This window comes from Salvelinus sp. IW2-2015, unplaced genomic scaffold, assembly GCF_002910315.2.
Source record: "Salvelinus sp. IW2-2015 unplaced genomic scaffold, ASM291031v2 Un_scaffold909, whole genome shotgun sequence".
NCBI classification, from domain to species: Eukaryota; Metazoa; Chordata; class Actinopteri; order Salmoniformes; family Salmonidae; genus Salvelinus; species Salvelinus sp. IW2-2015.
This window is the reverse complement of record NW_019942642.1, coordinates 214,357-228,301: the sequence shown is the minus strand read 5'-3', so window position 1 is coordinate 228,301 and position 13,945 is coordinate 214,357. Positions and strand designations below refer to the sequence as shown.

At 45.6% G+C, this 13,945-nt stretch overlaps 1 protein-coding gene across 1 annotated transcript in view; it reads right to left on the bottom strand.

Moving 5' to 3' along the window:
* Positions 1-13,945, bottom strand: part of LOC112069103 (alpha-1,6-mannosylglycoprotein 6-beta-N-acetylglucosaminyltransferase B-like) — an 83,310-nt gene that overhangs the window by 12,910 nt on the left and 56,455 nt on the right. The window contains 6 exon segments of the mRNA XM_024136391.2: positions 2,896-3,012; positions 3,203-3,349; positions 3,454-3,609; positions 4,879-4,884; positions 5,701-5,831; positions 8,477-8,610. Of these exon segments, the coding sequence (XP_023992159.1) occupies positions 2,896-3,012; positions 3,203-3,349; positions 3,454-3,609; positions 4,879-4,884; positions 5,701-5,831; positions 8,477-8,610 (691 nt within the window).

Here is a 13,945-nt window from a genome sequence, read left to right as displayed (position 1 = left end):
ACCTATTCAAAAGTATTACATTAATTTCTTTTCATTTTTTTTTTTTTTTTTTCTTCTTGTTTCCTTTGTTTTTTTTTTTTTTTTTTTTTTTGCCCCCTAATCAATCTACACACAATACCCCATAATGACAAATCAAAAACAGATCTTTAGACATTTTTGCAAATGTATACATACATGTCCCCTCTTTGATCCAATGTGGGTGAACAACAATACTAATCCCTGTGATATTCAGTGGTGTAAAAAGTACCCAATTGTCATACTTGAGTAAAAGTAAAGATACCTTAATAGAAAATGACTCTAGTGAAAGTCACCCAGTAAAAGTCTAAAAGGATTTGGTTTTAATTATACTTATAAATCATTTCACATTACTTATATTAAGCAAACCAGATGGCATGATTTTCTTGTTTTATTATTTTACAGATAGCCAGAGGCACACATCAAGACATAATTCATAAACAAAGGGTTGTTTATGTATCACATTTACATAAGGATTCAGACCCTTTTTACTCAGTAATTTGTTGAAGCATCTTTGGCAGTGATTACATCCTTCAGTCTTCTTGGGTATGATGCTATAAGCTTGGCACACAAGTATTTGGGGAGTTCCTACCACTCTTCTCTGCAGATTCTCTCAAGCTCTGTCAGGTTGGATGGGGAGCATCGCTGCACAGCTATTTTCAGGTCTCTCAGAGATGTTTGATCGGGTTCATGTCCGGGCTCTGGCTGGGCCACTCAAGGACATTCAGAGATATGTCCCGAAGCTACTCCTGCGTTGTCTTGGCTGTGTGCTTAGGGTCGTTGTCCTGTTGGAAGGTGAATCTTCACCCCTAGTCTGAAGGTCCTGAGGGCTTTGGAGCAGGTTTTCATCAAGGATCTCTCTGTACTTTTCTCTGTTCATCTTTCCCTCGATCCTGACTAGTCTCCCAGTCCCTGCTGCTGAAAAACATCCCCAGAGCATGATGCTGCTATCACCATGCTTCACCGTAGGGATGGTGCCAGGTTTCCTCCAGACGTGACGCTTGGCATTCAGGCCAAAGAGTTCTATCTTGGTCTCATCAGACCAGAGAATCTTGTTTCTCATGGTCATAGTCCTTTAGGTGCCTTTTGGCAAACTCTAAGCGGGCTGTCATGTGCCTTTTACTGAGGAGTGGCTTCCGTCTGGCCATTCTACCACAAAGGCCTGATTGGTGGAGCGCTCCAGAGATGGTTGGCCACTGTGTTCTTGGGGACCTTCAATGCTACATAATTTCTTTGGTATCCTTCCCCAGATCTGTGCCTCGACACAATCCTGTCTAGTAAACAAACAGATTTGCCTTTCCAAATCATGTCCAATCAATTTAATTTGCCACAGGTGGACTCCAATCAAGTTGTAGAAACATCTCAAGGATGATCAATGGAAACAGGATGCACCTGAGTTCAATTTCAAGTCTCATAGCAAAGGGTCTGAATACGTATGTAAAATGTGATATGTTTTTATTTGTAATAAACTTGCTAACATAAAAACCTGTTTTCACTTTGTCATTATGGGGTATTGTGTGTAGATTGATGAGGAAACACATTTATTTAATACATTTTAGAATAAGGCTGTAATGTAACAAAATGTGGAAAAGGTCAAGGGGTCTGGGGCCTCCCGGGTGGCACAAAGGTCTAAAGCACTGCATCGCAGTCACTACAGACCCGGGTTCGATCCTAGGCTGTATCACAACCAGCCGTGAACGGGAGTCCCATAGGGCGGCGCACAATTGGCCCAGCGTCGTCCAGCTTAGGGGAGGGTTTGGCCGGAGGGAGCTTTACTTGCTCATTGCACTCTAGTGCCTTCTTGTGGTGGGCCAGGTGCCTACAGCCTGACTTCGGTCATCAGTTGAACGGTGTTTCCTCCAACACATTGGTGTGGCTTGCGTCCGTGTTAAGTGGGCGGGTGTTAAGGAGCGTGGTTTGGCGGGTCATGATTCGCCTCTCCCGAGCTCGTTGAGGAGTTGCAGCGATGAGCCAAGATCGTAATGGGATATGACGAAAAAAGTGGGGTAAAAAATGTATATTACAAAAATGTAAAAATCAAGGGGTCTAAATACTTTCTGAATGCACTGTATATCAACATAATGAGAAGTGCTTGTGTCCTGTATTATTTAGTTGTTTTGTTTTCCTCCTGCCCCTCTCCTCCACTCCTAACCCATTACATGCACGTGTTCTACCACAGCATTACGTCAAGTAGATGCTCCGTTTTGGTTCCTTCAGCAGCAAGTCTGGGCTATATTTAACCTGCCATTATTTCCCGCGTGTTGAGGGATCGATTGGCCGTACCTTGCATGTTGGCCTGGAGACAGATTGAGCACAGCATGATAGATTAATATCATCTCCAGTAGACAATGGTTAGTGCCTGGAGAAGACAGTATGGGCCCTCTGGAAGACTGCCATACTAACCCAGGTGTCTGCTGCCCAGTTTACCTACTAAGCAACTCCATCTCTGAGGCAATTAGGACTAAAGTCCTTGGAAGGAGCCAGCTATGCAGTTTGCAGTTACACTGGATCCTGTGATTAACAGCTCAATTAGCKATGTGAGAGAGAAGTGGGTCACAACTGGAAATACAGTCTGTGGGAGAGGAGATTATATACCTCCACGGCACCATTAATCATATGCGTAGGTAATGTTAATACTKAAGACTTTCTTTAACATGAGAWGCAGTGAAGATAATACATCTGAAAGGTCATTTGTCTCTGAACAGCCACGCTTATCTCTGTGAAATCATGTGGTCCTCTGTAGCCAGGATAGTGGGTTTGATTCCCGGGACCATCCATACTTAAAATGTATGCACACATGACTGTAAGTCGCTTTGGATAAAAGCGTCTGCTAAATGGCATATATTATATTATCATCTCAAGTGAAATTAGCATACTAACCTTGGTCCTCATGATGTCACGTATGGCAGACTCAAACTCTTGGGAGTTGTTGAAATCCACRGTGATGACATGTGGCCTGCCTATATACTGCTCAGCATAGGGATGCTGTGAGGAGACCTGATGGAGGAATTAACACAATACTARATCAGTCAATACAGTCTCCATCCAGACAATACATGGACACAGCCACGAGCAGAGAAGCACACGAGTCAGGTTGAGGCCTACCTTGCAKTAATTCACTGACTAACATTCATMTTCTCGACAGTATGGAGACAGTCCACTGACACCACAGAGACAACCCGCTCACCTGTCTGGAAGTGGGCTTCCCTCTGAAGAACTCATGGTTGAGGGAACTGTGGGACGGCTTAAACTTGGGCTGCAGGAAGATGCAGCCGTTGGCTATGGCCTCTAAAGGGGCTGGCCCTTCGTATGGGAAGCCAAACCCAATGAAGAGCTTGTTTGAGAGAGGAAAATAAAAATATTAACCAAACTGCTGCTGTTTACTGGCAACTTGTACTTGAAGTATATTATATAAAAAGGTATTGAAACCCTCCATACCTTGGCCTTTCTGAGCAGCTGTTGCAGCTCTTGTTGGGGCAGCAGGCCGTGGTTTTTGACAAAAGCAGGCACCTCTGGAGGGCGCTGTGTCTCATAATAGACAGTCCCATGGATATCCATGTAGCGGTGCAGAATGGTCAGGAACCTTTCCTTACCCTATGGGTCAATGGAACAAATGGCTAGGACGGACTGGGCACACAGTATAATCTACCTATCCACCCCAAATATGCAGAATGTAACTCCTTTTTTTTAACCAATTCTGTATGAGTTCAAAGTTCTTCTCAAACATAAAGTTATGTTCAGTGTGTTGGTTGCAGGCATAACCAAGACAGGGGCAKACATGTTATTCATGACATTGGCTGTCAGCCTCTTCCACTTAGAGATTCCTCCATATTATCTGTGTCACCCTCCTGGGACTGAAGAGCAAYGGAGAATGTGCTCAACCTAAGAAGATTACAATAACATGGAGGTCATCTCTCAGAAGAGTTAAAACCCCTTGACTGATKGGCCTCTCACCCTGGAGAGCTTCTGATTGGTGCAGGGCAGTGTGGACAGAAGCCTGTATGACTGACTGTTACTAGGATTAGTGGGGTGGCTACTGTAGCCTCTGGTGCATACAGACTGGCATAGCCAATTAGAGGGGTGATCTGATTTCCTACACCAAGCAACAGCAGCACGAGGGCAAATGACACGACAATGGTCATAGAGTGTGAAGAGTAAGCATGGGTTTCACCTTGGCTACAGCAGCACACCGGTCACTGATCATAGAGATGTATTGGGTAAGCATGATTTACATATAGTGGTGAGAATGTTGTATTGCTTCAAATCTTCAGTGGCATACTTAGCCTAACATAGAACATTTGTACTGAACACAATATAAATAAATATGTATGAGCTCTCCCTCTGTAGACTAAGAACCCTCCCAGTTGTAAATAGAACCACTGATGTCAGTGTCTCCATATAAAAGAGCACACAAAGTAAAACTATCATTAGTAGAGAGCTGACATTCTGAGTATTGATTAAAACTCCACCTTTTGTATTTTCCTAAACCTGWTATAGGGCAGCAGTTTATTGATCTGACAGGGGGATGACAGATGCAGATAGACCAGGATGAACGCAAKCCTCAGGCCTTTTTATAAAAACGCCAGTATCTTTATGGTAGATAAAGATYATTCACCTGAAACATCTTTCTGTGTCTGAAGAGCTAAAGCTGCTGACTCATTCCAAAATAATGTTTGTTAACTGTCTGGCACATTTAATGGAACATTAACGCATTCATTGTGCATGAACAGTATCAATCTCTATAAAAGGAATCTGCYGAGAAACCAAACACCAGGGACAGTCCGTACTACGGCTCAATGTAAAACAACGTTTCAGAGGGRGTTCAAAACGTCAATCATTGACAGGAAGTGCAGGTATACTTACTTGGAGCTGGAGATGATCCATCAACATGGCATGAGAGCAGAATAGGAGGAAACCATGTGGGAAGGAGAAAAGAAAAGAGTGAGTGAGTGGGAGAGATAAAATGATAGTCATTTTGTCTCCTTGTGGACATACAGCTGTAGTACAACACATAGCTGACAAGCATGAGAACCGGAGAGCTGAGGATGATGCCAGAAGCAGTGAGGGGTAGTCAGTGTCGAGGGAGAGCCAGACACAGATGGCATTCATACTCATAAATATTATACCTCGCACGCCGTACCTCAAACTGTTCAGAGTGAGGGGGAACTCAATAAGCYTAGAGAGTGAGAGAARAAATGCAGCTGATTCAACCACGGGGAGGCGGCCAGACACATRAATAAGTGATGCCTTTTTCCTGTAGCTTGGAGYGAGAATTTACGCTAAACAAAAACAATTGCCACTTCCACAACACTCACACCTCTCTGGGCGTACATACATATACCTAGCGGATTGAAGTGTCATGCTTGGCAGATAGGAGAGAATAACTTAGGCATGTTTCAGCTTGTCTCTGGAAGTGGGGTGCACTCCATTTAACACATCATGACAGAATACACTGCAGCGTATAACAGACTGCTGACTGTTGTGTAAATATGTTGAGACGCCACCTCAACTGGACTGCACATCTTAGTAGGGAAAAAGTCACTTGTTTGTTGATATCTTGTAAACAGGAGCTGGTGATACGCCTATTGGGGTGTCAGTCAAATGCACTCTCAGCAATATGGTTTTCTTTGCTTGATTTGTGACATTAGTGGTGTAGAAATTGAACATTAATATCCATATGATCACCTTCCACATGCTGGCCTCTTTGCCGTACACCACTGCCATGCTGTCCACCTTGTTCCTCTGGATGCTCASRCTCTCTGTGTCGTTCAGCTCCTCAGCCACAAAACCCATGAAGGAGTTGTCTGGAGTGTGTGCTGTYAGGGACYAACATAGCAAAGMGTCAKGCTCAATAASTCAAAGTCAATGTAACGACGTGCTCTGAGAGTCGYGAAGCAAGTWCAGGGAGTGAGTGTTTTAATAAAATAAACGGAACATAATACAAAACAAGAAACACTAACAGCACACATACATGAAATAGAAACCAAGACGCCTGGGGAAGGAACCAAAGTGAGTGACATACAGTTGAAGTCGGAAGTCTACATACACTTAGGTTGGGGTCATAAAACTCGTTTTTCAAACACTCCACAAATTTCTTGTTAACAAACTATATTGTTGGCAAGTCAGTTAGGACATCTACTTTGCACATGACACAAGTCATTTTTCCAACAATTTTACAGACAGATTATTTCACTTGTATCACGATTCCAGTGGGTCAGAAGTTTACATACACTAAGTTGACTGTGCCTTTAAACAGCTTGGAAACTCCAGAAAATGTCATGGATTTAGAAGCTACTGATAGGTTAATTGACATAATTTGAGTAAATTGGAGATGTACCCGTGGATGTATTTCAAGGCTTACCTTCAAACTCAGTGCCTGTTTGCTTGACATCATGGGAAAATCAAAAGAACTCACCCCCAAAAAATTGTAGACCTCCACAATTCTGGTTCATCCTTGGGAGCAATTTCCAAACCCTGAAGGTACCACGTTCATCTGTGCAAACAATTGTACGAAGTATAACACCATGGAACCACGCAGCCGTTATATCACTTAGGAAGGAGACGTGTTCTGTCTCCTAGAGATGAACGTACTTTTGCGAAAAGTGCAAATCAATCCCAGAAAACAGTAAAGGACCTTGTGAAGATGCTGGAGGAAACAGGTACAAAAGTATCTATATCCACAGTAAAACGAGTCCTATATCGACATTAACCTGAAAGGCCGCTCAGCAAGGAAGAAGCCACTGCTCCAAAACCGCCATTAAAAAGCCAGACTACGGTTTGCAACTGCACATGGGGACAAAGATCGTACTTTTTGGAAAAATGTCCTCTGGTCTGATGAAACAAAATATAACTGTTTGGCCATAATGGACCATCGTTATGTTTGGAGGAAAAAGGGGGAGGTTTGCAAGCTGAAGAACACCATCCCAACCGTGAAGCACGGGGGTGGCAGCATCATGTTGTGGGGGTGCTTTGCTGCAGGAGGGACTGGTGCACTTCATGAAATAGATAGCATCATGAGGCAGGAAAATTATGTGGATATATTAAAGCAACATCTCAAGACATCAGTCAGGAAGTTAAAGCTTGGTCACAAATGGGTCTTCCAAATGGACAATGACCCCAAGCATACTTCCAAAGTTGTGGCAAAATGGCTTAAGGACAACAAAGTCAAGGTATTGGAGTGGACATCACAAAGGCCTGACCTCAATCCTATATAAAATGTGTGGGCAGAACTGAAAAAGCGTGTGCGAGCAAGGAGGCCTACAAACCTGACTCAGTTARACCAGCTCTGTCAGGAGGAATGGGCCAAAATTCACCCAACTTATTGTGGGAGGCTTTTGGAAGGCTACCTGAAACGTTTGACCCAAGTTAAACAATTTTAAGGCAATACACTCAATTAGTATTTGGTAGCATGTAAACTTCTGACCCACTGGGAATGTGATGAAATAAATAATTCTCTCTACTATTATTCTGACATTTCACATTCTTAAAATAAAGTGGTGATCCTAACTGATCTAAGACAGGGAATATTTACTAGGATTAAATGTCAGGAATTGTGAAAAACTGAGTTTAAATGTATGTAAACTTCCGACTTCAACTGTATAAAGGGCAGGTAATCAAGGAAGTGATGGAGTCCAGGTGAGTCTGAAGACCCGCAGGTGCGCGTAACGATGGTGACAGGTGTGCGCCATAATGAGCAGCCTGGTGACCTAGAGGCCGGAAAGGGAGCACACGTGAAGGTCAAACACTAAACTAAATATTGACATTCAGTTTCAGATGAAAGTCAGCAGCATGTTGAGTAAGTTGTAGGAATAAAGAGACAGTGGTTAAAGGAATTGATTGGGCCAGCTGGGACCACATCACCTAAGAGAAGAACAGTGGTCACTCCATAAACCAGGAAACAAAGCAAGGCCTGAGTATTCCCAGTAAACATGAAAACATTTTGTTTTTCACATTTTATATATATATATATAAAATGTGTTCCTATTTCAAACCCAATATGAGTGTGGCTTGCAATTACAATGTGTATTTCCAAAACAGCAGTACTTCCACAGAAGCTATGCTCACTCAGTTAATTGGAAGAGCACAAACACAGCTGAAGTCTCCTCTCCTTCCACTGATCCCAGATGGATGTCTGAGCTCTGCGTGCGTGCCAGTGAGAGCCTATGGTGCTAAGTTCTAGTGTCTAGCTCTAGGCATCTGTTTGGCCACAACTGCTATTACCCTTCCAGGCTCCTCCTCTTCTCTCTGCCCCTGAGCTTCCACTGTGAGAGGCCAGAGGCCTACACAAGCGCCCCACAACATCTGTGCCCACACACACACTCCAAAAGCCAAACCTCCACTAAAATCCCTATTACCCGTTCACACTTTCTTTCTTTCTGAGGTTGATACCTGATAAACAAGCGCAACCCCATTCCCCTCACATCCAGTGTCAGAAGAGAGATTATGCTCAGGGTTCACTCACGGAACATGGTCATGTACTGCCTGCAGTTGAGGTTCCAGTATCCCCAGTTGGTCCTYTAGCCGTGCAGGGTGGCGTAGTCCTCATGGTTGTATGCCGGCTCTGTGCCAAATGTGTCAATCACACGGATGTGGCACCTGAGAGACAGAGATAAGAGATGGGAGAATGAATGGGTTCTGTATGTCAAAATAGCAGAACATAGATAGACATTGCCTCCTGTTGCGATGATAGAATATTTATCTGGTAAAAGCCCATGTCTAACAAGCAGTGGTATGGGAACCAAGCCCAGGAGACTTGAACCGTAAAGCAGTCAAAGGTGATGGATGTCACCGTGCCTCTCCTCTCCCTCAGTGTGCTGGGCTCAACCTGCCCTCCAGGTGGGGGGAAATTGACTTTAAATCACACGCTGCTAGGCCACTACACACCACAGGGGAGATAAATGGAGAGCTCTTACTCACAGCAATGTAACCACGTCCAGACACCGAAAGGATACCTCCCTTCTTTGGTGGGTCTCTGACATTGCTGGGGCATAATGTGTGAGGGGCTGCTTCCTAATAGTCGGAAAAGTCTTCCTTTCCTTGTGTGTGACCACTTACTGTACCTGCTCCAGCCATTATCATGTGGTCATCCTCCCCTAATAAGGTGCCACCAACCTCCTGTGTTGGACAATGGATGAAGATACTCCAAACTGTTAAAAAATGTATAATCCATCAGATAATGACTGAATTATAGCATATAAAACAATTTACGCACAAATAATGAATCGAGTTCAGGGATTTTGGTGGGAATTCAGGTTTTCAATTTACTTTTATATATTTTTTACAATGTACTCATATTTTGAGTTAAATAGAGAAACATATGTACCTATTTGTATATATACACTGAACAAAAATATAAACGCAACAATTTCAAAGATTTGACTGAGTTACAGTTCATATAAAGAAATCAGTCAATTGAAATAAATTCATTAGGCCTTAATCTATGGATTTCACATGACTGGGAATACAGATATGCATCTGTTGGTCACATATACCTTAAAAAAAGGTAGGGGCGTGGATCAGAAAACCACCATTTGCCTCATGCAGCGTGACACATCTCCTTCACATAGAGTTGATCAGGCTGTTGATTGTGGCCTGTGGATTGTTGTCCCACTCCTTTTCAACGGCTGGGGGAAGTTGCTGGATATTGGCGGGAACTGGAACACGCTGTTGTAGATATTGATCCAGAGCATCCCAAACATGCTCAATGGGTGACATGTCTGGTGAGTATGCAGGCCATGGAAGACCTGGGACATTTTCCAGGAAAGATCCTTGTAACATGGGGCTGTGCATCATCATGCTGAAACATGAGAGGTGGATGAATGGCATGACAATGGGCCTCAGGATCTCGTCACGGTATCTCTGTCCATTCAAATTACTATCGATAAAATGTAATTGTGTTCTTTGTCCGTAGCTTATGCCTGCCCATACCATAACCCCACCACCACCATGGGGCACTTTGTTCACAATGTTAAGATCAGCAAACCGCTCGCCCTCATAACGCCATACACGTGGTCTGCGGTTGTGAGGCCGATTGGGCGTACTGCCAAATTCTCAAAAATGACTTTGGAGGCGGCTTATGGTAGATAACATATCTGGTGGATATTCCTGCAGTCATTGCACGGTCCCTCAAAACTTGAGACACCTATGGCATTGTGTTGTGTTACAAAACTGCACATTTTAGAGTGGCCTTTTATTGTCCCTAGCACAGGGTGCACCTGTGTAATGATCATGATATTTCATCGGCTTCTTGATATACCATAGCTGTCAGGTGGATGGAGTATATTTGCAAAGGAAAAATGCTAACTAACAGGGATTTAAACAAATTTGTGCAAAACATTTCAGAAAAATAAGCTTTTTGTGCATATGGAAAATGTATGGGATCTTTAATTTCAGCTCATGAAACATTGGACCAACACTTTACATGTTGTGTTTATATTTTTCTTCAGTGTATGAATACATTAACATAAAGGTGAGGAACAGGGCTGCAACCACCAAACACCTGCTCTGTCTACCCTACCTGCACTCACTTGCTCTGTCCACCCTACCTGCACTCACCTGCTCTGTCTACCCTACCTGCATCACTTAGCTCTGTCCACCCTACCTGCCACTCACATTGCTCTGTCCAACCCTTAACCTGCACTCACTCTGCTCTGTCTTACCCTTACCTGGCACTCACTTGCTCTTGTCCACCCTACCTGCACTCACTGTGCTCTGTCCACACCGACCTGCACTCCACTTGCTTTCTGTCCACCCGACCTGCACCTCACTTTGCTCTGTCTACCCTACCTGCCACTCACTTGGGCTGTCTTACCACTACCTTGCACTTCAACCTGCTCTGTCCACCCTACCGCAACATTCTCCACCACACTTGGCGTGACGTCATGACTCTTCACAGCGCGCTGGAGGTTGGCCCACTCCGACTGACGGTGCGGACTGCTCTGTCACCTACCTGCACACGTGGTACTATGTACGCTGCACTCACTTGCTCTCGTCTACCCTTACCTGCAGCTCACTTGTCTGTGGAGGTGACTCCTTACCTTGCGTGGTGTGCCAGCCCGTAGCCTGCTGACCACAGCGTTGCTCGTGTCCCCCGACGCGTGCGAGCTCGACGTGTGCTTGGGGGCTGTATAACCCGTACCTGCACTCACTTGCTCTGTTATACCCTACCTGCTCTGTCCACCCTACCCTGCCACACGTATTGGCGTCTTGTCCACCCGACCTGGCGACTCACGTTGCCGCTGTTCACCGGCTGCAGCGTCGACGATGCGCTTCTGATACACACACTTCTCTGTGCCACCCTACCTGCACACCACTGCTCTGTCGCACCCGACCTGCACTCAGCTCTGCTCCTGTCCACCCGACCATGCACTCACTGCTCTGTCTACCCTACCTGCACTCACTTGCTCTGTATACCCTACCTGCTCTTCCACCCTACCTGCACACACTTGCTCTGTCCACCCGACTGCACTCACTGCTCTGTCTACCCTACCTGCACTTTCACTTTGCTCTGTGTACCCTACCTGCGTCTGTCCACCCTACCTGCACACACTTGCTCTGTCCACCCTACCTGCACTCACTTGCTCTGTACCCTATCACTCATGTCTGTTCTACCCTACCTGCTACGTCCTTTCTCTGTCCTACTCCTTACCTGTCACCTTACACTGACTCTGTCTAAACCCTACCTCTGCACTCTACCTACTGCGCTCTGTCTACCCTACTGCACTCACTTGCGTCTGTTACCCTACCTGCACTCACTTGCTCTGTCTACCCTACCTGCACTCACTTGCTCTGTATACCCTACCTGCACTCACTTGCTCTGTTACCCTACCTGCACTCACTTTCTGCCTGTATACCCTACCTGCACTCACTTGCTCTGTATACCATACCTGCTACTGCACCTTGCTCTGTCTACCCTACCTGCACTCACCTGCTCTGTCCACCCTACTGCAACACTTGCTCTGCTACCCTACCTGCACGACCTGCTCTGCTACCCTACCTGCACACACCTGCTCTGTCTACCCTACCTGCACTCACTTGCTCTGTATACCCTACCTGCACACACTGCTCTGTCCACCTACCTGCTCTGTCCACCCTACCTGCACACACTGCTCTGTCTACCCTACCTGCACTCACTGCTCTGTCCACCCTACCTGCACACACTTGCTCTGTCTACCTTACCTGCCACTCACCTGCTCTGTCTACCCTACCTGCACACACCTGCTCTGTCTACCCTACCTGCACTCACTTGCTCTGGTATACCCTACCTGCACACACCTGCTCTGTCCACCCTACCTGCTCTGTCCACCCTACTGCACACACTTGCTCTGTCTACCCTACCTGCACTCACCTGCTCTGTCCACCCTACCTGCACACCCTGCTCTGTCTACCCTACCTGCACTCACTCTGCTCTGTCTACCCTACCTGCACTCACTTGCTCTTAACCCTACCTGCTCTGTCCACCCTACTCTGCACCACCTGCTCTGTTCTAACCCTACCTGCACACACCTGCTCATGTCTACCCTACCTGCACTCACTGCTCTACTACCCTACCTGCACACACCTGCTCTGTCTACCCTACCTGCACTCACTGCTCTGTACTACCCTACCTGCACTCACCTGCTCTGTCTACCCTACCTGCACTCACTTGCTCTGTCTACCCTACCTGCACTCACCTGCTCTGTCTACCCTACCTGCTCTGTGTCCACCCTACCTGCTCTGTCCACCCTACCTGCACCTACCTGCTCTGTCCACGCCCTACCTGCACTCACCTGCTCTGTCTCCCCTACTGCCTGCTCTGTCTGACCCTACCTGCTCTGTCTACCGCTACCTGACTCCCTGCTCTGTCTACCCTACCTGCTCTGTCCACCCTACCTGTCTGTCCACCCACCTGCCACTCACCTGCTCTGTCTCCCTACCGCGCTGTGCTACCCTACCTGCTCTGTCTACCGCTCTGCATCACGCTGCTCTGTCTCACCCTACCTGCACTCACCTGCTCTGTCCACCCTACCTGCTCTGTCCACCCTACCTGCTCTGTCCACCCTACCTGCTCTGTCCACCCTACCTGCTCTGTCTACCCTACCTGCGCTGTCTAGACTGTCTCATTAATAACGGTTGTTGTCACATTCTCTTGCATAATTCAGCAAGTGTGTCAATAGCACGATACCCTCGGATAAAAGGGTATCAACACGATTACACCTATCTAAACATACTTTACATTGTTTGCGAGATCAGACATAATATCACTATAATCCGAGTTCATTTTCGGAAATTGCTTTCATTTCAGCACATGTAGTTTGTAAACATTTCAACTGTATTAAATTATTACTTTATTCAATTCCACAAAAAATTGTACACCTATCAAAATAAAGTTATCTTCTCTTTCTTGTGATGTAAGTGTCGAGACGATACGTTCAATTCCAGACGAAGCTTTAGTGTTCTTCTCGATTCAACTAACAGCCACTGTATCCCATTGAGCCCATTTCAACCATTACCGGGGTGTGTTTGACAGGTCTTTACAAACATTTCCGTTGTCGTAACATTAGCGGGGGAAAAATGACAGGTGCAAGCAAGAGTATGAAGAGTCACAAAAAGCAATCAGTCTACGGAGATTTAAGTGACAAGTGGATTTTGCACCCCTCAAACACAGGAAGTAGATGGCTGGAAAAAACAGATCCTCAGATGGGTGGGGCATGCGCTTCGCTACTTTAGATTAGATGAAAAGGAAAAGAAGAGGAAGGATAGGGAAAGGAAGAGGACATATAGGAAAAGGAAGAGGAAGGATAGGGAAAGGAAGAGGAAGGATAGGGAAAGGAAGAGGACATATAGGGAAAGGAAGTGGAAGGATAGGGAAAGGAAGAGGACGGAATGGGAAAGGAAGAGGAAGGATAGGGAAAGGGAATGGGAAAGTAAAGGAAGGACTGGGAAAGTAAGA